The sequence below is a fragment of the Podarcis filfolensis genome (assembly GCF_964270895.1).
Source record: "Podarcis filfolensis genome assembly, chromosome: 15".
NCBI lineage: Eukaryota > Metazoa > Chordata > Lepidosauria > Squamata > Lacertidae > Podarcis > Podarcis filfolensis.
In genome coordinates, this window is record NC_139618.1 from 5,595,961 (window position 1) to 5,623,233 (window position 27,273).

A 27,273-nucleotide genomic window follows, 5' to 3' on the forward strand; every position below is an offset into this window, starting at 1 on the left:
GTAGGCCTTTTTCCATAAATTTTATATATCTGACCAAGAAGAATGCCCGTAAACAGAAGGTGCCCTTTCCATATGACATGATTATGGGAAATGGAGTGGGGTGGGGGAAGAACCCAACGCATGATCTAAAGTTTGTTGCTTTTTTACTTGTATAATGGGGTTAGGGGAAGTAAGTTACTGTGTGTCTGGGTGCACTTCAAGGTGCTGGTATGGTTGGGAAAACCCATTAACTGTGGAAATCTGTGGCCCTCCAGAAAATGTTGGACTCCCTTCAGTCCCAGTTAGCATGGCCAATGGTCAAGGGTGATGGGAGTTGGAGTCCAACAACATCTGATCCAGGGTTGAAGAACACTGTTGTTGGACTACAACTCCCATCAGCCCGAGTCAGCACAGGCAATGGTTAAGGATGATGAGAACTGGAGTCCAACATTATCAGGAGGACCACAGGTTCCACATTCACATCCTTCACCCACTATACCAGGGGTAGTCAACATGGCTGGACTCCAACTCCCATCAGCCCAAGTCCAATGGTCAAGGATGATGAGACTTGCAGTCTAACAGTGTCTTAAGCATACTACATTCACTATCCCTGCACTACACTGCACTGAATATAAGGTTGTTGCTTTAGATCAGGGATAGAGCACATTCTTGGTATATGAAAGGATCCAGGTCGAGTCCCCCACATCTCCAGTTTGTTAGTTAGTTTTTGTAAGTAAGAAAGAATGATCACATAACAGTAGATGGGCTGGACCCTTCTGTGCCTGAGATCCTTGAGAACTGCTGCTGCTAGCCTGTGTAGACCATACCAGGCTTCATGAGCAAAAACTCTGAACTGATATAAAAAGAAGTTTCCTTTGTTCTTATGGTATGTCAAGATTCAAACTGTATTGTACACAGTATAGGGAACTAGCCAAGACAGTCAGCTCAGGGGTAGTGCATCAGCTTTGCATGCCAAAGGCCCCAGGTTCAATCCCTGGCACATCCCATTAGAGCTGGGAACATCCCGTCTCAAAACCCTGGAAAGCTGCTGCCGGTCAGTGCAGACAATACTGAGTCAGGTGGAGAAAAGATCTGGCAAAGTGTAAGGCAACTTCCAGTCTTCCTAGAATAGCCTTGAGCAGAAGTGTGTGTGTGTGTGTGTGTGTGTGTGTGTGTGTGTGTGTGTGTGTGTTAAAAAATTACTCTTTATTATCCCCAGGTAGGTTACAATATGAGAATTCTGCCTTCAAGTTTCTGCAGCAGATGTCACCAATCATTCCCCCACCCCGAAATCACACAGGTCTGTGAGCCTGATTACAAGCCCACTTCACTCCACCCTCCAGAACCACTTTTGGACACTTGCTCCATCCAGACAACACTGTCCTTGTTCCAGCTGTTCGATGCTGCTGTTGCAATTTTTTTTATTTTAAAATCTAGATAAATAAATAAAACCATTCACTAGTATCAGTGTAAAGGTCACACGTAGCTAAATTCAAGCAGCGTGTGTGCAGGTTAAAATAAAATGTACAAATACATTCTCCCTCTCGAGGAGCTGAGACCTTCCCCTGGCTGCCCATGAATTGTCCAGAAAAGATTAAAGCGATGGGAGAGGAGGCTTTGGCATCAAGCTGTATATTTATAAACCTTTCGCCTCCCCCGCCGCCCCAAAAGTATACCCTGTGCGACCAGACTATCAGACGGTTCATTGTTGCGTCTGTCGGCTGATCGAGGGGTACCTTCTGTTAGCAAAGCACACAGAGTATTTCTTCAATGACCTCGGGGGGCAAAGGTCACTTATTATAAATGGATAATGAGACCTAATGCAGTGTTCCGAGCTCCGGACAAAGAAAGGGCTTATCCGTAGCCCCTTGCGGCTCGGACCATTCAAGCTTTTATTCCTCTCCTCCCCCCAACACACCCGCCTCCCTGCTCCACCGCCGCACACTTAATGGAGCCAAACAATTGGCAGAAATGCTATACAGAGGGTCTGAAACCAAGAGAAAACGGCCTGCATTCTGAGCTCTGATAGACAGATACAAATCGCGACCCTGAAATGGCGCCAGAATCCCTTTTACCGCTCACATGGCAGACAGCCGCAGCCATTCACCCCCCAACTTCCCATTTAGTCATTTGCTGGCAATTAAACATACTGACGGAAGCGATAGCGCATCAAACCGCAGGCCGCCACGGCTAATGTGAGACCATTACATTTGCTCCTGCAGGTAAGCAGAGCATTTGTGTCTTAACAGATATTTCCCTAAGGGGGGAAGAGTAGAAGCAAGCTCAGGTAGGGTTCCTGCTCTCGGCTTCTGCCATCTTCTTGTATTTAATGGGATCTAATAGCCCAGGAAGTTCATAATGTGGCATAACTGATTCCTATGGCCATATATCAAGGGCGTGTTTTCCACGTGGGGTTTTCATTGCTTCTTTTCAAGAGCAAAACTGAAGGATTACTACGGTTTTATTTATTTTTTTACATTCAGGGCTATTTTGGAACAACAGTGTTCTAAAATCGAAGCGCAGACTTCTGTGCCAAGCACCACCCAACACGGTGTCTGAGGCGATTGCATTGCAGAACTAAGATGAGACATGAGGATTCAGAATCATGTAAGGGTAGAGTTTGAAGGGATCTCAAGGGTCATCTAGTTCAACCCCCTGCAATGCAAGGATCTCAACTAAAGCATCCAGATGGTCATTTAATCTCTGCACAAAAACCTCCAATGGAGAGGAGAGTCCACAACAGGCATAGGCAAACTTGGCCCTCCAGTTGTTTTGGGACTACAACTCCCATCATCCCTAGCTAACAGGACCAGTGGTCAGGGATGATGGGAGTTGTAGTCCTAAAAAACATATGGAGGGCCGAGTTTGTCTATGCCTGGCCCACAACCTCCCAACTCCATCCCACTGTCAAACAGCTCTTACTGTCAAATAGTTCTTCCTGATGTTTAGCTGTAATTTTGAGCGGAGCTCCATAATATGCATTGGAACCCCTACAAGCCAGAGATCAAGAGCCTCATGCTCAACCGACTGAGCTATCCCTGTTTGAAGGATTACCGAGACAGCCTGTGTGCATTGCTTTGCACATTCGAAAAGAACGACTACGAATGCTGAATATTATTACTATTAAACAACTTTGGCCCTGATGGAGTTTCCTTGGAAGACTCAAAAGAAAGCTGGTTAGGAACTAAGGAATTATTTTGGTTCGAAAGATGGAAAGCATTAGGCAAAATAAGCACAGCCACAGGCGGCAATTTAGCAAAGCCTTGTTTCGGCACATTGATCCCGCTATGAGATGGTGGGGTTTGGTCACCTTTCTTTGGGAGGTTCCCATCCCTCATGAAAGGCACCATTCATGGAGGTCCGTTGTGGGAACATACATTCTTTTGACAAATGACTACTGTGTGGTGGGGCAGCGGCAGGGAAGGGGAAGGAAAATAAACGATGGAGGAAGGAGTTGAAAATGGCACACATGAAGCCAGTGCGGGTGTGCGGGTGTTGCCTCTTTGCTCAAATGCAGCCACTGCTGGGCATCCAGGCAGGGTCTTGACAAAACAGGGGTGTCAATCAAGACGACAAGAAAGTTCTGACTCGAAATTGCAAGCTGGTCCTTTGAAACTGGTGGTGGATGTTTTATGCCAACCCTAACAGCTGACTCTAAAAGTCTTAGGTGCCAGAACTCACCATGAAATTGTTACAGTAAGTTGCCAGGCAACTCAGGGCAGCCCTGCACAGATTCCGGTTTGACAATAGCTGCGTTCACCACCTGTGGAGGTGCTAAAGGCTATGGCAAATTCTCTCCCAAGCTGGTTTGGGGGCCACCCCTGGTTCTGGTGCAGGTCAAATAAATGCGGCCCCATCTCCCTTGTTCTCTTAGATTCAGGCAGACGGCCAGGGAAGCTTGGAAGCTTGGGCAATTGCATGTGTGTGCAATGGTAGAGGCCTTGCTGGAAAGCTTAAAGCCTGCTGCCGCTACATGGGAGACGGATTGAAAAAAAGGAAATACAATTTGGGCCCCATAGCTTGACCAATTGGGGCTAGGACTGGCTAGGAGCTAGGTGGAGCCGAAGATCTAAAAAAAAAATATGTAGACTTGCACACACTGGCCAGCTTCTGTTTTGACTTGAAATATTTGTTTTGGGCTTCTCAGAAATATGTAAAGGCAAGAGACCGGGGGGGCGGTGGCCCACAATGGCGCCCACCTGAGAGGTGCCAGAACTGTGCTCCAGTGCCCTCTGAGTGAAAAAAGCATTGCATCTACAAGAGGCAGCACAGAGACTAAGAAGCAGGAGAAAGCTACTCAGAGTAGACTCACTGAAATTAACTTAGTCTGAGTAGGACTATATATTGCATCTATGCATATTTTATGCAAAACTTCACTGCTCTTTTCCCACCTTAAAGGGTGAGAGGATGTTTACAATTCCTAGGAACATGGCCAAGCTGCATCCTTCTGGCCTTTGGTCTTTTCTTCTCCTACACAGAAACATTTCGGCTTCTTTATGATGATTGTTTTCCTTCTCCCTTTAAGAGCAAGATTAATTTACAAGCCTAGCCCTCCTCCCCATAGCAACCTGCGCCAGATAGGGCCAAGACGTCTACCCGATACCATAGAATATTACGACGGGAGGCTTGCCATCAACCAAGCCGATTGGATTAAGCGCTTCCACTTTGCTGCCTGGGATGTAGAGATATTAAATTAGAGTCTCCACTTTTTCAGTTTTCACGCACAAATTAGCATCTGAGAGAGCAAGATGAAATTTGCACATCTCAAGCCAAGAGTTCCCAAGAGAGTGAAAGAACACACAACAACATGAAAACTCAGTCATCTGAAGGGCTGGATGGGGTTTTAAAAGGGGACTTCATTGGCAAAATGGTTAAGGTTGACAGTAAACAGAAAGGCACTATTAAAAGTGTGCAAAAATAGGCTGTGGCTTTGGCGTAAACTGCTGCTAAATGTCTACGCAATCAGCTTGCAAGGTCTCAGCAGTCTGAGTTCTAGTTCCTAGAGGGAGCATGTCTGCCCATATGATGAACAGGCCCCTTGGAAGGTTAAGATCAGCAACAAGCAAAATACAGTAACATAACTGAGTGCATGCATTCACATTCCATACTGTCTCAAGCAAATTGTAGCCTTTTCCAAATCTCCTTGAGATCTAGAACCTGTGGAACTAGCTAACTCAATGTGGAGGCTCCCTTTTCTTACCGGAATTGATCCAAGTCTTCAGCTACTCTCCATGGTTTTTTCTGTGTTCTTTTTGTGTGTGTGTGGGAGACTACAGACTATTGAGCCTCTTTATCTTAAAAAAAAAAAAAAAACTGCTAAAAATGTTGTTGCTATTGTTATAGAATTGGAAGTCATAAATTCTTGCTGATCCACCAGAGAACTATCAGTGGATAGGTACGTAAGAAGGTCCCTGCAGCTGTATCACGCCAAGCACTGAGCAAGTCCCATCTGTATATAAAATCATATGTCAAAGGGCAGGGTAAAGAGGTGTATTTTCAGCATATGGGGGGAAATGCAGAATGATGGTGCCACGTCCACCTTTGTGGGGAGGGAATTAAACTATTTAGGGGCTGGCTCAGAGAAAGCCCCTTCCTGGTTCCCATTCCTTGCCCTTCTGAGGGCCCCCGCTGCTGATCTTGGCACCCGAGAGATGACCCAAGCTATATAAACACAGGTTCCTCTGATCCCAGGCTTACAATCTGAACAGACACGACACAAAAGGAAAATGGATAGGGAGGAAGGAGGAAATAAGCAAATTCAGGTACAAACTCCTAGTCGTAGGTTTTTCTAGTGATCTGCTAGGGTGCAAAAAGAGTTCGGGGAGAGGCAGAGCCAAAAGTTGCACCAACGAAATGGCCCTGCTCTCCTCTCCTCTGCTGCTGCTGCCAGGCAGCAATTGGTGCAGGGTGGGACAAGCACTATTTCACACACAATCATTGTAAATGGGGTCTAACCCTCTCCCCCTGAAATAATACAGAATAATCAACCCCTTTAATGTAGGATGAGTGGGGAATTCCAAGCCTTGGAGATGAAGGTGACCCATCAGTCCTCTGTGTCTGGCCCTCAGGAATTTCCCCTACCACCCCTCAAAAACCCTGCTAAAGACACCCCTCGCATGCTTTTGCCTAGCCAAAAGGTGTCCTTAAACTGTGACTGCTGCCTCTTGCTTGCCTGGATGAGGGATGGAGAGGTGTGTTGTGGTGTAGAAGCCTCTTACTATTGCATTGCTGGAATGCACCCTACTATATAAAGATAGAGCGCAAAATATGGTCTGAAGCTCAACATCAAAAAAACGAAGATCATGGCCACTGGGCCCATCACCTCCTGGCAAATAGAAGGGGAAGAAATGGAGGCAGTGAGAGATTTTACTTTCTTGGGCTCCATGATCACTGCAGATGGTGACACCAGTCACAAAATTAAAAGACGCCTGCTTCTTGGGAGTGAAGCAATGACAAACCTAGACAGCATCTTAAAAAGCAGAAACATCACCTTGCCAACAAAGGTCCGTATAGTTAAAGCTATGGTTTCCCCAGTAGTGATGTATGGAAGTGAGAGCTGGACCATAAAGAAGGCTGATCGCTGAAGAATTGATGCTTTTGAATTATGGTGTTGGAGGAAACTCTTGAGAGTCCCATGGACTGCAAGAAGATCAAACCTCTCCATTCTAAAGGAAATCAGCCCTGAGTGCTCGCTGGAAGGACAGATCGTGAAGCTGAGGCTCCAATACTTTGGCCTCCTCATGAGAAGAGAAGACTCCCTGGAAAAGACCCTGATGTTGGGAAAGATGGAGGGCACAAGGAGAAGGGGATGACAGAGGACGAGATGGTTGGACAGTGTTCTCGAAGCTACCAGCATGAGTTTGACCAAACTGTGGGAGGCAGGAGAAGACAGGAGTGCCTGGCGTGCTCTGGTCCATGGGGTCACGAAGAGTTGGACACGACTAAACGACAACATATAAAGATAAGTAGCACATCTGTTGCACCACCCACTTCTCTCTCTGGCCCCTTCCTCCCTGGGCACCCCAACACCTAGAATGTCACCCATAAGGAAATGCAGGTCCTGGGGTGAGAAAGGTTTCCCCATTTCTGTTGTCTAAGACTACGTGCGAGTATGAAGTGACACCAGTGAGGGAATAAGCATGCATATAATTTGAATCCTTTGTGGGGGTGCAGAACACCCTGAAAGTTCCGCAAGGGTTATTGACGCCAGAGAGAGGAGCTGTTGCAACTACAAAGGTTTCAGTTCCCAAGGATTCGTTTCTCCTTTCCCAAACAAAGAGCCACACGGTCAGCTTCCAAAGGGGAGAGTTTTCCAAGTTACTTACAGCCAACAAGCAGATACTGGTAGCACTGCACAGAATCTGCGGCCAGGAGCAGCGGATGATTCAAGTTAAAGGGCGGCTGCAGTTCAGTCCACTGGGGAGTTCTGCGGAAGCAACACGAAAGAGTATTAATATTTAAGCTGGAAGAAAAATCAGCATCTGTGTCATCGCATCCGATTATTTATGCAAGAGAGTGCAGTGTTTATAATTATTTAAAGTCATTTCGTACAAGCACGGAATATTCCACACACACACACACACACACACAAACACACACACACAGATGGGAAAGGGGTGAGGAGTGGCCCAACCTGAAGGGAAGTTGTGAAAACACGCATGCTTCATACATTACTCTTTCTGACACAGAGATCAATTTAGGAACAGGGGGAGCTGACTTCCACCAGGTCAGATTATTTGTCTATCGAACGTCAGTATGAAACTGGCTTGGGGGCTCACAGCAAACAGGCAGCAGGTGATGGGAAAGAACTCTTGCCACCTGAAACCCAAGGGGACTACCGAGCTATGGAACTAGGGATAGCTGAACCTGTCCATTTCAATTTTTCTGTTTCTCATTCCCCCTCCCCTTAACTGCATTTGTCCGCACTTTCACATTAGTTCTGTGAATTTCTTTTTAAAAGAAACAAGTCCTCATGATCTGAGTGTGGATTTCTCCTACTACACACATCTTTATATGCAATTTTGCATAATATACAAATTTGCAATTTTCCTTGTGTAATCTGTTTTTGTATGCTATTTTCAGTAATGTATGTGTTTATATACAAACTTTGCCATGAGTGTACTGGTTCTCAGGCAGTGGGTCAGGACCCAGCAGTGGGCTGCAGCCTGATCCAAGGTGGGTCGCAACAGGAGCACGTATGGTGAAAGATTCAGAAAGGGGTCCTAAATGTATGTTTGGGTTGAAAGTCCCAGGTCTGAAAAGTTTGAAGATACCTGCTCTAGTATATGCATTTTTGGTACACATTATTTGGCTGGAGAACAACACAGCAAAATATGGAGAAGTGTGGATTTCTAAGTATGGCAAGCGTTTCAGTTTGCATATTGTTTCAAAAAGTGGAGAGATGCTGTTAGTCTGAGGAGACCCCTGTCTAGATGAACCAGTGGTCTAGTTAAGGGTGGGGAAGAAATCCAATTCGGTCCATGTTTACAGAAAAACCCATCAATTTTGCACTTTCTGAAACAATATGCAAACACAGCCATCCTTCAAAATTCACACTACTCTGAATTTTGTAGTTCAGTTCTTCACTCTCATACATACTCTAGGGCTAAGTGTGCATAAAGATGCATATATCTGTGAAAAGAACATGCAAAAAATGCATTATGTTATGGAATCTTGTTTTGCAAAAATGGATACAATGGGCAAAATTGCATAGAGAAATGTGGACATTAGAAGAAACTCAAACTAAAATGCTGATGAATTAAGACTTTTTAAACGAAATGCTTACTTGGATAAATGTGTGACACGAAGTCACTGAATTAACATATTTTTCTACTTTCCCCTTCACTGGCCGCCACAGAAACCCAGCAAGGGTTTTTTAAAAGCATGTTTCTGGGCGATGTGGGTTTGCCACTTTTGTGCAACTTCTCATAACTCATTGCTTAGGCCTGACCTGATCCTAACCCAGGGCATTGATGTATCATATGACACTGCAAGAACTAAGGATCTGTGAAAAAGAAGTTGTGCAAAGTTACAGAATATTGATCCGGCTAGAATTCACAATGCCATTACAAGTTGCTTGTTTTGACAATAATGGCCCTGGGAAAGAAAGAAAGAAAGACAGTGTTGTCATTTTAATCAGGGCTGGCCTCTCTTCAATTGCTTGGCAAATCATGTATTGATTAGTCTAAGCCAGGAATAAGCCAGCACTGAAGAATATTGGAGCCTACCAAACAGGAAAAAAAGAAAAGAAAATCAATTGGAAAATATTTTAAAATGTCAAAAGCACTGACAATATTTTCTCAGCAATCCTCCTTTGGTTTTATTCGGTAAGTCATGGCTAATTTCTTTAAATAGCCTTCAGAACACACCCGCTTGGAAGACCTGCATAAGACAATTGGTCTAGTCGCTTGCTGCAGGCTGCGGAGGGCTGAGTTGGCAGCCCCTGGGCTTGATCAGGCCCACGGGACCTTTCTGTGGGGCCAATCTGTCTGCCTCCTTCCACTCTATTTTCCCAGTTAGGCTGGAACAGGGCAGAAGATGTCATCGCTTTGCACAGATTTCAGGTGAACTTGATGCAGAACAATTGACTATCATTATTATAGTTAAGCTCAGAGTACACACCAACGTGAGTAGACTCCAGATCCATATATAGAATCAAAGAATTGCAGAGTTGAAATGGACCACGAGGATCATCTAGTCCCGTGGTTCCCAACGTGGGGCACACACCCCACGGGGGGCAATTTGACTTTTTTGGAGGGGGGGCAATTTGAGAATGAGTTAGACCAAGTTAATGGCCTTTTAGGCTTCCTCCACATGAATAGTTCACTTTTTGGATAATAAGACTTATATGTCACCGGGTGGGGGGGGGGTGTCAGGATTTTAGAGATGCTTAGGTGGGGCATGGCTAAAAAAAAGTAGGGAACCACTGATCTAGTCCAACCCTCTGCAATGCAGGAATCTTTTGCCCAACTTGGGGCTCGAACCCACAACCTTGTGTTTAAGAGCCTCATGCTCTACCGACTGAGCTATTCCAACAGCGGCAATATATATGTTGTAATTGGGAACATAAAAACATAAGAAGTTGCCTTATACTGAGTCAGACCATTGGGTCTGTCTAGTTCAGTGGACAATTTACCCTGACTGCAGTTTTTTTTTTCTTGTGGCATGTGTGTTGCATGAAAAGGGAATTCCCACATACATTTTGCTCTGACACCTCCACCTGTGATTAAAACTGTGGAACGCCCTGGAACTGGATCCCCTGGAGGCTGGAAGTTCCGAATCGGACCCGAGAAGAAGAACCTCTAACCGCAAGCACAAAATGAAGCAAGAGCAGAAGTTAGGAAAGGGAAGACTACCTAACGAGCGTCCAGCTGGCCCTTGGACAAGTCACCATTTCCAGTGGGGTGTCGTCGCTTATCTTTGGGGCAGTGCTGAGGGGCCGCGGTTCCAGCACATGCTCCACCAAAGTACCGTAGCAGCTGATGATGTAGAGAGACTCCACGACAAACTGTTTGGACTGATCTGTTAGGGAAGAAGAAGATTGAAAAGACATTGGGGTTTCTTTTATTCATTAGCAAATGCTATGCAACCACCTTCATCCTTTAATGTAGTGGAGAGCGGTCCGTATGGACGAAAGGGCCACAGCCCCACCAATCTTAGCCTGCCCTCGCTCAAGCCCCACCTGCCTGCCTTCCCACATCTATTAAGTGTTTTGCATACTTAATAGCAACAGAAGTAACTAGATTATAATATCGTGGCTATGATTTGATAGAAGATACAGTGCAGGAGGTGAGAAGCAACAAATTCATAGAAAAGGGGGTGGGAAGTCAACAAAAATAAGAGAAAAGATGAAATTGTGTTTTGACTCTATATGTTCAAAATGTTGAAACTTAATAAAATATAATTGAAAAAAATATTTTGTATTTTTCTGTTGTGAACCACCCTGTGATCTTTGGATGAAAGGTGGTATACTACTACTACTACTACTACTACTACTACTACTAGCATGTATAGGATTGCACTCAGTGATCCAGCTCATGTTAATATTGCCTCTCCCTTTCCCACCATCCTTTTTGTCTCGACACCCTGCAAGACTCTGACTGCAAGACTCTCAGGGCAGGGATCTGACATTTTTTAATTTATTTTTTACTTTTGCTGAGGATATTTTGCAAAGATAAATAAATGCTGAAATAAATGCTGCAAAGACTAGACTGTGAACAGTTTGCATTATCTGCTTTGTAAAATTTTCCCAAAAAAGACAAGCACAAAGTTCAAAGTGTGCAAGCCTTGGGCTCCTTAAAAGATTCTTTTGGACCCAGGAATTCCCACGGTGAAGGGCCATGGGAGAACATCTCAGTGGGAGAACATCTCTTCTGCATGCAGAAGGTCCCAAGGTCAACCCTTGACACTTCTAAGCAATGCTGGGAATATCTCCTTGCCTGAAACCCTGCAGAGCCACTGCCAGTCAGAGCAGATAATCTTGAGCTATATGGATCAAAGGCAGCTTCCAATGGATTCCAGATATTTTCCTTCCCTTGCTTGCACATCGTTGTGAGTGCTGCTTTGCTTTTCCTTCCTTCTGCCGCCATGATTGGCACTTCTCCTCTAGAGCCAGAATTATGGCAGCATTCACAAGCATTGCTGAGAAAGGACCATAGCTCAGTGGCAAAGCACTTCAAAAGCTGCCTTATACTGAGCCCACCCAGCTCATCATTGTTTGCACTGACTGGCAGCAGCTCTATGGAGCTTTGGATAGGGGAAGCTCCCCAGTTGTGTTGCCAGTGACTCAACCTGGGATTCTTTTTGCATGCAATGCAGATGCTCAACCAATGTGCCAGGGCCCTTCCCTGAGTTAGTGTGACATAGTGGTGCTCAAGATGTTGTTGAGCTCCAGCTCCCATCAGCCTCAGCCAGTGATGATGGGAGACATCGTCCAGCCACATCTGGAAGACCAAAGGTTCTCCATCTATGTGTTAGAATGTGGGACTCAGAGTGAAGGGGTTCAAGCCCCACACACTGTGTGGGACCTTAGGCCAGTCACACTTTCTCTGACCTAGCCTAGCCTACCTCAGAGTGATTGGGAGAATAGAAAGGCAGAACACCCAGATTAGGAACATAAGGAGCTTATATGGCGTCAAACGACTGGTCTACTTCAGGGTTTCCCAAACTTGGGTCTCCAGCTATTTTTGAACTACTGTTCCCATCATCCTTGACCACTGGTCCTGCTAGCTAGGGATGATGGGAGCTGTAGTCCAAAACTAGCTGGAGACCCAAGTTTGGGAAACCCTGGTCTACTTCCTTCAGTACTGTCCACACTGATTGGCCCACAAGGAATCTTTCCCAGCCCTAGCTGGAGATGCCAGGGATTAAACCTTGGACCTTCTGCAAGCAGAACAGATGCTCCACTTTCTCTATGGAATGAAGCTGCTTCACATGCAGAACATCCCAGCTCAACCCCCGGAACAACCAAACTAAAAGTATCAGGTAGTGAATAATGGGACTTCCTTCTGGGTGCCTGAGCACCTGCACTGCTACTTCCAGCTGGAGAAGACAACACTAGGCTAGATGGACCAATAGATCAAGCCAATATGAATCAGCTTTGCATTATATAGTACATATTTGTTTATGCATTGTTTTCTGAGCTCACAAACCTTTCTCCCTTTTAAGACCTGGATTGCTTGCAAACCACGACCTCGACGACCCGAAGACGGCAGCCACACAGAATTCTCCTCCCACTGATTTGCTGGGTGAAATTTGTGGAGCTGGCTTGCTTTTGCTATGGAAAATAGAAGGTGGGAGGGAAGGGGGAAGAAAAAAGATCAAAGTCTAATTATTATCAAGCAGTCCACCGGCATGAGTTTTGCTTGAGAGGCAATACAAAGCTATAGGGGACCTGCTTTCTCAGAACTATGGAGAATCAATAAATCCTACAGACAGAACAGTGGCTGTTCAGCATTTCAGAAATGCAAAATTAACGCGAACCTTTCATAAAGCAGAAATAGCTTGGTTATTTGATTGACTGCTTGCTCAGTGGGTATGGCAGAGATCGGCGACTAACGGCCTTGAGGCTATCTCTTCTCCTTCCCACCCCAGCCCTGGCAGATGAGCTAGAGGCGGTGGCAGCAAGGAGAAAACGGCAGCTTTGATCTTAGCACTTGCTAAGAATTAGCACCTGACAAAATTAGCTCCCCAAATAATGGTATGGGCCAGGTTTGGGAAGAAGGGTAGAAAGGCACTGTGTTCTGAAGGCTCTTCCCCATGTGACAGTTCCACTGCCATGTCTAAAAGCCACACCAAGATTTGGGGGTGGGGGGAGAATATGAATGAAGCATGTGGATTCAAACAATTACTTTCCCCCCATTTCACTGAAGGATGACTTTGGGGATTCTGCATTACTGCTAATCCAGTAGGTTGTCCAGGGAGGTTCTTAAGAACCTAGTCCAAACTTCAGAGGGATTTGGGCTCAGGCTCGTAATGGGATCAGATACTTCTGAATTGGGGAAATTTGCTTCCAAACACCCAGCTTCCAGACTTTGGTATCTTTCTTGCCTGCAGGTGATTCCAATCCCCCAACCTACATACTTACAACATATTTAAATACCCAACAGCAAACCATCAACTTTTATAGTAAGAGAGCACAAACCAAGGTGGAGAAACATGCAGAAGTTACAAGGAATGGAGACAAAATCCACAACAACAAGTGAGAAGCAAGCATGCCACAGACAATGACACCTAGAAGCACTCCCTGGTGCCAGGGCAGCAGAGGGCATATGCCATATCCTTGCCTGTTCATATTTTTTAATAAAAATAAAAATAAAACACTCCTTTGTCTGTCTTGTCCGGGGAACTGAAAATTTGCCATCTGGACTCTTAGTTTGGTGCTAGAGTTGGAAGACTATTCTGTTTGGTCTGCATTTTGATGTGAAACTGATCTAATGGTGCAACTCCTGTGGCTAATACGTGGATAATGGAATTCTCTTTTGGGTTTCGTCCTGCTCTGAATTTTGCAATTCAGCTCTCTGCCCCCAAAATGAAGTGCCAAAATGTGTTTTTAAACAATGTAGTTTTTAAAAGGATAAAGTATGTTTGAGAAGGGTTACGTCCAATGTAGCGCTAAGTTAAAGACGCTTAGCAGTAAACTATTTTCCGCTGGTAAAATGTTCTATGCCAGTAGAACGTTGTGGCACAAGAGAATGCATGAGCAGCTTGCTGGGAACTTGGCTGCAGAATATATTGTGCAATCTGTTGCTTGAAACTAGTGAAACTACTGCCTTGGATTCTTCTGTTGTTGTTTAACATTAAAACTCACCCATCTGCTAGTGCAATAACCCCTGCAGTAGCAGACAGAATGTTGGATACTGCGTACACTGTGTGCACGAGATAAAATACGTAATGAAATAGGTATTTTGTTGTAGCAGCATATTGCCAGGAACAGGAGAACAGCAGAACATCTCTCCCTTAAGGCTTGGTACATCAGCAACTAGCAACTAGCAACTAGCCTTGGTTGATCTAGGAGAGAAGGAAGGTATGGTGGGGGGTTTCCCCCAAAAAACTTACAATAAATGTATGGTGATTTAGTATCCTGCTGTTCTATTTGTTAATAAAAGTAATTCAACTGAAAGACACCCACCCTGCCTTCTCTCTCTTTGGTACAAAGTTCTGCTCTCCTCTGATGTCTCAGCAGCACTACAGATACCCTAAGCTTTTTTTGTTGTTGTTTCTTCTGCTATTGTAAAGAATGATACTGTTGTTATAAATTGACCTTTCTGTTATTTCAAAATGACAAATGCATGGAATACATATTCAAGTACAGATTTGAATTTGAATCTTCATATATTTGCATTTTTAAAAGGTTTTTTCTAAAAAACAACAACACCAGATTAATATGGAAACAGGCAGAACAGATGTATGGGTGTGGGGGACGACATGGAAGACTGTAACAGACTGATCCCTCCATCCCCATGATGCATAAGCTGAAGGCAACATTGAAGTGTTCAGCTGAGCGATAGCTGTTTCCTTTAAAAGTGTTGCTAATGGGAGGTTGTTACTATGTGGTGTCGGAAAAGGTGTTGAGAACTGGGGGAAAGAACACCACGATTGGGATGAAAGTATTATGGATGGAAGCAGCTGGAACCAAGTCCCTGGCTCACTAAATAAGAGGTGGTGTGGAGTGCTCCTTGAATGACTGAAAGTAATATAATTGCACCAAGCTGAGAAACTGTGCATTTTGACATGTATCATGCAGGAGAATTTCACACCATGAACTGGCCAGTGCTCACATAATAGGAGAGGGGAGAGGAATCATTTTAAGCCTGAGGATCGCATTTCTTCTTGGGGAACCTTCTAGGGAGCACATGGTAGGAGTGTGTAGGGCTGGAGGGAAACGTGAGCAGAGAACTAAAGGGAAGTGTTGTATTTGTACAACAGGCTAGTACACTCTCTCTCTCTCTCTCTCTCTCTCTCTCTCTCTCTCTCTATCCTCCACCCAGGCTGGTAAAACGGCTTTATCAGAGTTCAAGATCTACAAATGAGGCAGGACAGACAAAACCTTTGCAGAATGAGGGCCAAATTCCTTGTGGAAAACTGTCCAAGTCTCTGCAATCCAGTGGTGAGGACTAAAGGGAAGAGTGGGTGGAGCAATGGACGTGATTTCTATCTTGCAGGGCAGACTTCAAGGGAGCCTGCAAGGTTTCCTGCACAGGCCACAAACATTTCTTCATCCAGTCAAATAAAAGCATTCTCACAGTTCTAGGACACATTCCAGCCTAGCAAGAATCACTTCAGGGCATGGGGTAGGGCCAGTGACAAGCATAGTCTGAGATGGTGGCAAAGTCCTGAGGCCAGGCAGAGGGGGCTGGGGGACACCATTTGGCCCTGTGTTTGGCCCCATTTCCACTGTTACGGGGTAGAAGTAGAGAAGAGGCCCTTAATGTAAGTCACAGGCACCACTTGCTGATTCTGGTTTTAGCCAAGTCGCGCCCCCCTTTGTCAGCCTTCCTTCCTCTCTGCACCCCACCCACTCTCCCTATAATTTCGGGACTGGGACCAAATCTACCATCCGCTTTGATCCTTGGAACAAACAAACAAAAAATCCTCCATGTTGGTAGAGCATGAGGTTCTTAATCTCAGGGTCATGGGTTGCCACATTGGGCAAACGTTTGGACTTGATGACCCTTGGGGTCCCTTCCAACTCTACAACTCTACGATTCTATGTTTCTATGTCTCATGGCAGAGCTCCAAAAGGTGAGTTTGTGTCTGCTGGCAATTGATGACATTTATCTTTAAACAAAACTTTCGATTCAAGTTGTTGGCTGAATTTAATTTATTGATTGTTAGCTTTGGCTCGTTGCATTCTGGTTCTCTGAGGCTGCTTTTAGTCTGGCAATTGTGTTTTAATGATGGATTGTTGTTGCTTGCTTTTTAAAAAGTCTGCTTTTTATATTTTGTAAGCTGCCTTAAGTGACTTCTCTTTGGGAGGTGGCTGAAAGAAAGGTATTTCATAGAATCATAAATTGTAGCATTGGAAGGGACCTCGGGGTCATTTCCACCCCAAAGTTGACATTCCCATGAAGGCTAACTTCTGCGGACCACATGCTAGTAGTGGGTGGGTCCAGAGACAAAAGTGGGTGTGGCCAGAGGAAAAATTGGCAGAGCAATAGATGCAAGCCTTACCATTGTACGACAGGCTGCATTCCAGCCATGTGTAAGTCAGAGGTTTCTAGGCAGCACTGCTTCCCATCTCGCCATCCAGGCAAGCAAGAGGCATTGCAACATCAAGAGCACATTCCAGACCGGCAGAAACACTCAAGTAGGATGCAAAGCAGGGCCTGCTGAGGGGTACTGCTTGCAGAGAGTCCTGAGGGCCAGGCAGGGAGGCCCAGGGGCCACATTCAGACCTTGGGCCCAAGGTTTCCCATCTATATCTATACAGTGGTACCTCTATAGCTATATCAATACAGTGGTACCTCTGGATGTGAACGGGATCTGTTCCGGAGCCCCGTTCGCATCCTGAAGCGAATGCAACCCGCGTCTGCGCGTGTCACGATTCGCCGCTTCTGCACATGCGCGTGACGTCATTTTGAGCCTCTGTGCATGCACAAGCGGTGAAACCCGGAAGTAATGCATTCCATTACTTCCGGGTCACCCGAGCGTAACCCAAAAATGCTCAACCTGAAGCTACTTCAACCCGAGGTATGACTATAGATCTGGAAACATGGACCATTCTCAGCTTCCTCATGCTCAGACGGAGAGGAATAGTCATCTTTTAATCTAACCCACCAAAATGTTAATTCAAGCAGCACAGATCTTTTTTTTGGGGGGGGGGGAGCACAGTCTGTGTGTCCTGTAACACAGGCAGATGCACTCGCACCTTAACACTGTATAAAAACAGCAGTCGCCTAAACTTCCACATGGGATTTTCTTTGCACGCCCTGCATTTCACCGGGAGCCGGCAGTAAGCAGAAAGGTCACCCCTGGCGAGTCTCTTCCCAAGCCCTTGATGCCCCCAAACACTTACAATTTTTCACAACGCAAGTATAAACAGTTTCAAAAGGAAATGGAATAAAGTATGTTCTATTTACACCACGTCTTTAAAACAAACGTCCTCTCCGGCTCACACTGAAGCCCTGGCTTCCAGTGCCAAAACATTTTCAGTTTAAGAATGATGTTTTGTAGACAGAGAAAAGGCAGCCTTGTAAAACATGATTACTCTTGCGGTTAAACTTGAGTGAGAAGCAGGAGAGGGGAGAAAGCGGGCATATAGTAGTTTTGCTTTAAACATACTTCGCTGAAGTGGGGAGGGCAGGGTGCGCATGCGGTTACCTTGAACCCATGGCTTCAAATCCTTGCTGGATTCCCCCCCCCCCAATGAATCTTTAATATTCCACATAGGCAGGCTTGCCACACACACACACCTCGGCTACCCAGCCTTGTTAGGTAACTTGCATCTTACACTGTTTGGTTCTTGGGGTCCCCACAAATATGCAAAAACACATAAAGTTGGGTACCTCTGGAACTGCCCCCCCAATGGAGGAATGCCTACTCAACTTTCAAAAGATGGTGTGAGGGCATTCATAGGGTCCCAGAGCCCTCCCACCACCTTCCCAAAGCCGGAAAAGCTCGCAATACCAGCTTTACAGAAGTGTGGTGTGTAATAAATAAATGCAGTGTGTTTCTTCCACTTTCCATTTGTTTGTTTGTTTACCCCCCCCCCAACAAAGCTGTGATTGCATAAGTAAAATAAGTGTAAGAGGCAAGTTACATGTACAGTGGTACCTCTGGTTACGGATTTAATTCATTTCGGGTGCCATGCGCTCAACAGCAATTTAGGACTTCATCCACTGACCAATTGATCAATTTGGGAAATATTTCCATCACTGTGTGTTCCCATGCAGAGAATCTACGACATGAGTGGGGAACTTGTAGCCCTCCTGATGTATTTGGGACTATAACTCCCAGCATTTCACCCACTGTGGCTGAAAGCAGTAGCAAAGGCTAGTGCCTCCACACCCCTGCTATATTTAAACCAAGCCTCCTCCAGCCACACAAAGATGCAATAAAAAAGGGGGGGAGTCTTTTCAAGGTCTATGGGACAGCAAGGATGCCCAAAGGCATGTGGTGGCCAAATTTCTTCTATTCCTAAGGTCTTCTCTATGCACACTAGCGCATGTGCATACATGAGTGAGTCACTTCTGGGTGCCTTGTAAACTATGGCAGGCAGAGAAGCTAAAAAGAAAATAAAAGTTCGGACTTTTTAAACGCACTACCAATGAGAACTAAAAGTTGCAGCAGATTAAGCCACAGATTTTCTTCTTCTTCTTTTCTTTTAAAAGTGATCTACAGAGAGGAGAAGTGCAATCGTCATCATCAACAGAAATCATAGTTCAACCACCACCCATAAAGTAAAATCGGAGTAATTCACAATCGTGGCAAGCAAGCTGCTTTAATCACAATTCACATGTTACTACCGCAGCGATCTGGCTTATGCAATACTATTGATGTGGTTTTCAGGGCTGAATACATTGCTCCTACCCGATAATAAACCAATAATTTATTCAGATCTCAAAGCTCAGCACACATTGCTAAGAGTAGTATGTAGATGTTTCTTTTCATCCGGACTGCACAGTGCAAAGTCATTATTGATTGGAACAATACTTTTTTTTAAAGAACAGGCATTGCTGTTATCAAGTTCCTTTTGGGTTGTGCTTTGGGTGGCTAATTAATCTTGAATAGGGGGGAAGGGGGAGAGTTTGGCTCCCTGTAATTTATTTCAGTTTTCTGATTAAGTTTAAAGATTAAAGCTTCTGAAAGCATTTTTTTTGGGGGGGGGATGTGGGACGCAAAAGGCAGAAGTGTTCTCCACAGTCAACAGAATCTGAAGAATGTGCATCCACAAACCAAAATTCAAATTCATTCCTTTTGCCATCTCACTCAGGAAAAATAAGCATAGCCACAGATAGATGTAATACAGGGTTCCGTTACTTTCGGGTACATGAAATAAACTGTCCATTAAGCCAAAATGGTACAGACTACTCGTCTGTGACTTTGTTAAAAAAAAATGTAAGGGGCAAAAATCCAGCTGTGTCTCGGTGGGATTTACTTATTTTAACATTTTCTATCACATTCTTTGTACACAAAGGGAACTTGAAGTGACTAAATGCACAGAGCTACATCCAATCAAGGCAGTGTGATAAAATACTACAACAAGAGAACCACTAAACAGAAGACATTATCAGTTCAGCCTCTCTCCAAAAGGCTTAAAAAAAGAGAGACTAGTATTCACCAAGCAACAGGAGCCATATAGTGACATAGCTGTATGGGCAACTCTTATGCAGGGGATTTGAAAACATCAACACCACCACCGAAAAGGCCCCGTTCCCCATGGAACCCAGATCCCTTCTGCTTCACAGAAACAAAACTAGGTTTGCCTCCAAACGTACATTCAAAACAGAGTTAAATACCAATCCTCATTCCCTGGTTCCCTGTGCCTACATGCACGATTTCCCAAAGATTTGTTCGTAGAACACGCAACTTACATCTTTCATGTGTACACATGAAAAGAAAAATCTCAGGTGTATGTATACGCAACATAATGTGGGAAGAAGCTCTTAACCTGCCTGAGCTAACCTCACCTGCAATGTCAACTTCTAGGACAGGACTGCTGGCACCTGGGATGGGGAACATGTGGCCCTCCAGATGTTGTTGAACTAGAGCTCCCATCAGTCCCAGCCAGCACGGCCAGTTGTCAGACATCTGGAGGGCCACAGGGTCCCTATCCTTGGTCTACACTGACTGAGGGTGGCTTTACCAGGAGCTCAGCTCTCTGGGAATTTGTGAACCCTCCTAGGAGAGGTCAGGGATTGGACCTGGGACTTTCTGCATGCAAAACATGTGCGCAGCCACATGAGCTACGGCCCTTCTCAGAAATGGATGGAAGCTGCTCAACAGCACACTGTAGCACATTACTTGGCAATACAAAATTCAGAGAAGTGTCCACTTTGAAGGACAGGTGTGTTTTGGTTCAGGCATTGTTCCCAAATTGCAAATTGGGCAGGTTCACCTTTAAATGAGAACTGAATTTAAACTGCCCCCCCCCATCCCAGTCCCTACATTTGGATTAGGACATTTATCTTTCTTGCCCCAACACACACACATTTGTCCCTTAACAAACATGTATTTGGCAGATCACAAATTAGCATTTCCCAAATAACACACATTCCAAGTTCCCCCTCAATGAGTTTTTTGGGTTTTGTTTTTAAAATCAACCACTAACAATAATTACAGCCCCCCCCCTTCTTCTTCTTTAACTCAGCACAAGCAAACAGAGCTGGCAAATCTATGTTCAATTATGCTGACATCATTAAGACCTTAATGAAAACAGCATGCAGACTTTTTTCATTTTTCTTTTTACAAGAAATGGTTCCTCTCCCAATAATTATTTTAAAAAGATGAACCATCCCAATTGCTGTGTAAGCAAACAGAGGTTCATTTTCTTGAGCGCGCTACAACCGCGGCATCAAACAGACCACAAGAGACTCTTGTGAGTGCAAATACAATGATTTAAGGTCTATTCTATTACATTCTATATATTCCTCACTTTAATCTAGAGCTTTTAATCTTGGCTCAGGCCAGCACCATCCTGGGTTGACAAGGAACGGCAATTATTCTGACGGACGCTATGGACATCTACTTATTCCCCCCACTGCGAACCACTGAAGGGTATTTGACAGAGAATCCACTCTTCAACTGTTATTCTTTTATTTCTTCTTAAGGAAATGAAGTAAGGAGAAAGAGCTAACTGTGGGGGGGGGGCTTTTCTGAAAGACAACATGGAGCTGATGTGGGGAGAGTGGCCCAGTTCATACACTTTTTTGGTGCTTTAAGTAAGGCAGGGGTGGACTTCTTAGCCAAAGTCTAGGGCCCTGCAGCCTGGGATAAACAACCACACCCAGAGTAGCAGACAACAGAGAGAGAAGCAAACAGTCTAATACTTTTAAAGACATTTTATAGTTGGGGCTGACGGACTGGTTACAGACGCCCATGTTTTTGTTTTTACTCCAGTGCTGGTCTTACTCAGAGTAGGCCCACTGAAATTAATGAACACAACTAACTTAGGCCTATCAATTTAAGTGGCTTGTCTCGGAGTAAAACATAGTTGGGTCCAACACAAATGCATTATTCTATTCTATAGCAAAATGGTGCTTATTCCTGAGTAAACTAACCAGGGCAGCAGGAGCAAACTCCACTTATTCCTCCATGGGTTGGTGCTGAAATTTAAGGGAGTTTTGCAGTGCTGAACTGCAGACGGTCAAGAGTATTTCTTCTAAAAACAACTGGGGTTGGAAAACTGCTTTTTGCTGTAGCATATAATGAATGCTGTAGAAGCCTATAGCTCAGTGGTACAGAACATCTGCTTTGCATGAAGAAGTCCCCAGATTCTGGGAATGTTCCCTGCCTGAAACCCTGGAGAGCCACTGCCAATCAATGTAGACAGTACTGAGCTAGGTAAACCAGTGGTCTGACTTGGTATAAGACAGCTACTGTTGTTGCTACATTAAGAAAATGGAAAAAATGGAAAAGGCCTGGGATAGCCTCTGCTGAATTCAGGCCATTAGAATATCTCCTCTGGGTTTGGCCCAGCCAAAGTTCACCGGAGCAGAAAGTGGGGGAAATAAGCATGAGTACCATGGGCAATGAGGGTTCAAGCGTGCTGTCTTCAAGTCTTAGGAAAGCTATCTGAGCACAAACAGGCTGGCCACGAATGCACAAAATCCCCACTGCAGACACATCTACGTAGAGCAGGGGTGGAGAACCCTGTGACCCTCTAGACCAGCCTTTCTCAACCTGTGGGTCCCCAGGTGTTGTTGAACTACAACTCCCATCACCCCTATATAGCAAGGTCAGAGCTCAGGGATGATGGGAGTTGTAGTCCAACAACATCTGGGGACCCACAGGTTGAGAACCGCTGCTCTAGATGATGCTGTTGGACTACAGCTCCCGTCATCCTTGACCATTGGCCATGGGAACTGGAGTCCAACAATGTCTGCAAGGCCATAGTCCTGCCCACAACTTGATGTAGAGGGTAACAGAGGATGTTGGCTTGACAATTACAAGGGTGGAGCCAAACATGAGTGCGAACATGTGGTTGCTGTCAAAAGTCGAGAACCCCGGGTCGAGTCCCCCCACTTCTCCCAGTAACACAGAGATACAGAAACAGGTGGTATGACATTGTTACAATGGGGATTGACCCAACTTGGGCCACATATCGTTGGCTGTCATGGTGAGGGGTGGGGAGAAGCCAGACCAAATGTGACCAGAAGGGATTCTCAGGCAACTACCATCCCCCCAGTGCCCCAGCAGGGCCTGCTGCCGGTGCCAGCCTTAGTCACCCCCACTTAAAAAATAATAATCCCATATATTCAGCACCAGGTGGTTGCTATTTTAACTTGCAACCATGTCCCCAGTGTAGTGTCACTGGGGCATTGTGGGAAGTGTAAATGGTTGGTCAGCACTGATCACTGAGGTGCCAGTGGTGCCCCTGGATGAGCCCACCCAAGGGGAGGGACTGGCATAAGAAGAGACCTTCCCAGAGTATACTATGCCTGGAGTCCCCTCATGATTGGAGCTGGCACCAGGTGGCGTGGGGAAACGAACAACAGGGTAACAAGACATTCTGTTTGCCAGTACTGGGAGGGGAAAGGGAAATTCGACCGGGGGCAGCTGTTAACAGCAGCAACTCATGTTGGGCATCACATTTAGTTCTGCCCCTTAATCACATATCACTTTCATGTACGGAATAATAAGCTCATGCAGGAGGAGGAGGAGGAGGAGGAGGAGGAGGAGAAAAGCAATGTATGGTACTTTCCAGTGAGTACAGCAAATTAATTAGAAGGCATGCTGGGATTGAACTGAACTCACCACGGAGCTTTTATGGAAAAACATCCTGCTCCAAACAGGTAGGGTCTTCGTGGAAAGGGGGAGAAATGCACAGAAATTAGATGGCAGAGGTCATCGTCAACAAGCAACACTCAAAATCATGCCATTTCAAAAAGAAAGAAAGAAAGGTTTTCTTTTTTTAATGGTCACCCGTTTTCTAAATGAAAAAAAGTAATTCCCACCCGAAAGAGGGGGCTGAAAACCCCAATGCAAGAAACATGGGGATGTTACTGAAAATAGCAGCCCCATGCTGAGATCTCCCCTTCCTGCTCCGTAACGTGTAGTCCTGACATCACCAGGGACTAGTCCTCACGGAAGCAGTAAACCAGTGTGTTCTGGACTGTACCACGTCAGATTGCAGGTGGGTGAATACATGACTAAATGCTCTTCCATACAAGACGGACCTTGTCTGATCCAGCAAATCATTTTGTATTTTTAATGCTAACCTCGAGGACCATGCAAGAGCTGTCCCTTCATCTTCTAGGCCATAGGTAGGCAACCTGCAGCTCTTCACATGTTCCTGGGCTCCAGCTCCCATCACCCTGGCCACTGGCCATGCTGGGCGAGGCTGATGGAAGCTAAGAGTGCTGCAATATTGGGAGGATCACAGCTTCCCAATCTTGGTCCTATCGGAAGGGAGAGCTTCACATATTCACATGCTCAGAATCCAAGGTGCGCATGCACATCAGTTTTCCATCAACATCTATGGAAAGCCAACAGAAACATAAAGGGGGCATATATACACTGCAGAGGTATGCACACAAGGTGCACATGCAAAATGTTTCCCTCTGCAACACTGACTAATTGCAAGAACCAGACTGGATGTCTGGAAGGGATATGGCTTAGTAGAGCACATGCTTTGCACGTAGAAGATGCTATGTTCAATCCCTGGCATCTCCAGGTTTGGCTGGGAATGTCACCTGTCTGAAATCCTGGAGAGTCTCTGTCATTCAGGGTAGGCAACAGTGAGCTGCTTGGACCAAGGTTTTGACGTGGTATAAGGCAGCTTCACATGTTCCTAAAACTTGTGCTAGCAGCAGGGCCAGTTCATCCACTAGGAAAAGGGAAATTTGTGTCTCCGCTTATGCGGGCCCTGACAGGGGTTAGGAATGTGGCTAAATATCAACAGAAACAATTCTGGAGTTTAATAAAACAAAACAAAATACAGTGGTACCTTGGGTTAAGAACTTAATTCGTTCTGGAGGTCCGTTCTTAACCTGAAACTGTTCTTAGCCTGAGGTACCACTTTAGCTAATGGGGCCTCCCGCTGCTGACGTGCAATTTCTGTTCTCATCCTGAAGCAAAGTTCTTAATCTGAGGTACTATTTCTGGGTTAGCAGAGTCTGTAACCTGAAGCATCTGTAACCTGAGGTACCACTGTACAAAGTATTGAAGGCAACGAAACCTCAGGGATCAAATGAAAAACAAAATATGGAAAGCTGTAAATGAGAGAAGTTGTGACTTAGTAGTACCACGGAGGCCTAAATTCAACCCCCCCTCAAATGGTTTTGTGGCCGAAACAAGCTAACCCCTATGCATGTGCATCAAAGATGCTTGGGCAAGGTATAACTTTCAAGAACATGGGGTTGAAATCCACTTTGTTCATTATAGAATTTACACAGGAGTAGACCTACAACATGCTTCTAATGCATTGTCACCCACATAGTAGTGAACAATATCCCCATATCTGAGACACCTGCCATTTATGATTTTCATGCAGTAAACAAAAAAGAATCTGCTACCAAATCATCTACTGGTTTTTGAATTCAGGTGCACAGCGCCGAACCCACAAGTGACCAGGACACATCATAAAGTTGTCACTGGAACGTCACTAAAAGGGCAGGGCAGGGGTGGAACTGGGTGTTTGCAGGCTTTTTCAATGGGTTTGTTTTCACGCAATTTCACGCAAGCACGCAATGACCCGGGATGCCACCCCGGCGTGAATGAGGGGTTGCCTATATTTAGAAATAACTATAATTTAAACAGAAAACTAATACATCTCACTGTATTTGGTGACAACTTGCAAAAACACACAACAACAGTCATTAAGGACATTTGGCAACTTTAATGTATGTAACACAGGCTCTGGAACTTTTTTTCCCTTTGAAGTAATGATGTGCCTTGTACATTGCACTGGTTCTTTAGTTGTATTTCCCCTCTTTTTCTGTATTTTAATATTTATTTATTTATTTATTTATTTATTTATTTATTTATTTAGAGTGTGTGTGTGTGTGTGTGTGTGTGTGTGGAGAGAGAGAGAGAGAGAGAGAGAGAGAGAGAGAGAGAGAGAGAAAGAGAGAGACAGACAGACATGGTGGACAGGTGTTAACTGATGATAGGGGCACCTTCAAGACTTCTGCTCTCAGGGCCGGCCCTTCCGTTAGGCAGAGTGAGGAAGTTCCGATGGGCAACTTCAAGGATAGCCCCCGCCCATCACTTCTTTATCAAGTGGGCAGCCCTTGCAACAGATTAGGCTTTCCATTACAGGACTGCCTAGGATAGCCTTTGAAATGAAGGGCTGTCTCTTTAAAGTAGGACACATGGACAACCCATTAAATGTGGAGTGAAGCACAACACTGTTGAGTGGAAAATCAAGATACAGGAGCTCTGTGATTCTTTTCTCTTTCAAAAAAGAGCTTCTTGCCCGACATCTGCAAAGGTGTGGGAATGGGCTGATTTATGTCGTTCCCCCCCCCCCCCACTTCATCTTTCAGAGGCAGAAGAAAAGTGAGAGGGAAAGCCAAATGTTTGCAAAAGGTTGACCGGAATATGGCCAGAAAGAGTCCCGCTATCAAAACTGATGTCTGGGATCACCCGTCTGACAAGGATCTGAGCATGTTTTCTGAGCAGCTTCCAACGCAGAATGGCTCTGTGTGCATTAATAAAAAAGGACAATGTACAAAATTTACAAGAGAAACCATCCTCGAATCGACAGCACCAGATGGCTGAGTTGGGTGACAAGAACACAGCAATGTCAAGCCAAAGAAACCATCGGGCCTGTCCAACAGCTACTAGGTTCACTGCATGCGCAAAACAGATGATTGCTATATTCACCCCAGGAGAATCCCTTGGGTTTTCTAAAAAATGGATTTATGTAAATGTTTTTTGAAACTGTAAAGACAATAAAACAAAACAAAATATATGGGTTAAAGAATACTGCTACTACAACCACTAATAATAATAATAATGATGATGATGATGATGATGGTAGCAGCCTTTAGCTCAGCCTTCCCCAATCTGGTGCCCTCTGGATGTTTTAGACTCCAAATTTCTTTGACCGTCAGCAATGCTGGTTGAGACTGATGGGAGTCCAAAACCTCTGCTGAGGACCAGGTTGGGAAAGGCTACTTTAGTTGACGAGTAGGTTAGATCAATTGATTAAAAAACAAAAGCAGCGCCTTCATTTTAGTTGGAACCCTTCTCTCTCACTTCTGCTATTGTTCATCGTTTGGGTTACAAGCTGTGAAAAGTAGGACCCGTAACGTGGTAGAAGCATCCATTATGATTTGCTGCTGATTAATCTATGGGTAGCACAGCACATTCCCTCCCATTAAATATTAGACAGGCACTATCTCTGGACTTTTGGAATCTGCCGAAGACCTTTCTCTTCCAACAAGCCTGCATCTAAATTGAATTTTAAAAAATAAGTTTTATGGTTTGTGTGTTCAGTGCCCTTGGGCTCCTTTGGGAGGAAGGGTGGTATATACCTATATTACCAACATCACCACCACCATCATCATAATCAATATCAATATCAACAACAGCTGTGGTTTGTTATTTAACCCTACGGAACTGGGTATATTTGCTTTTAAAATCATCTCTCTACAATGCATCACAGAATCACAGGATTGTAGAGCTAGG

At 45.0% G+C, this 27,273-nt stretch overlaps 1 protein-coding gene across 12 annotated transcripts in view; it reads right to left on the minus strand.

Annotated features, from left to right (window-relative positions):
- The window catches only part of BCAS3 (BCAS3 microtubule associated cell migration factor), a 451,567-nt gene that overhangs the window by 234,761 nt on the left and 189,533 nt on the right, over positions 1 to 27,273 (minus strand). For 6 of the 12 annotated variants that reach the window (XM_083587574.1, XM_083587566.1, XM_083587570.1 and 3 more), the window contains 4 exons: positions 23,395 to 23,439; positions 12,630 to 12,754; positions 10,335 to 10,500; positions 7,305 to 7,405 (listed from right to left, as the gene is read on the minus strand). In XM_083587574.1, the coding sequence (XP_083443700.1) occupies positions 7,305 to 7,405; positions 10,335 to 10,500; positions 12,630 to 12,754; positions 23,395 to 23,439 (437 nt within the window). The remainder of the gene's footprint in view (positions 1 to 7,304; positions 7,406 to 10,334; positions 10,501 to 12,629; positions 12,755 to 23,394; positions 23,440 to 27,273) is intronic. The other 6 variants (XM_083587575.1, XM_083587565.1, XM_083587567.1 and 3 more) reach the window with 1 other exon arrangement.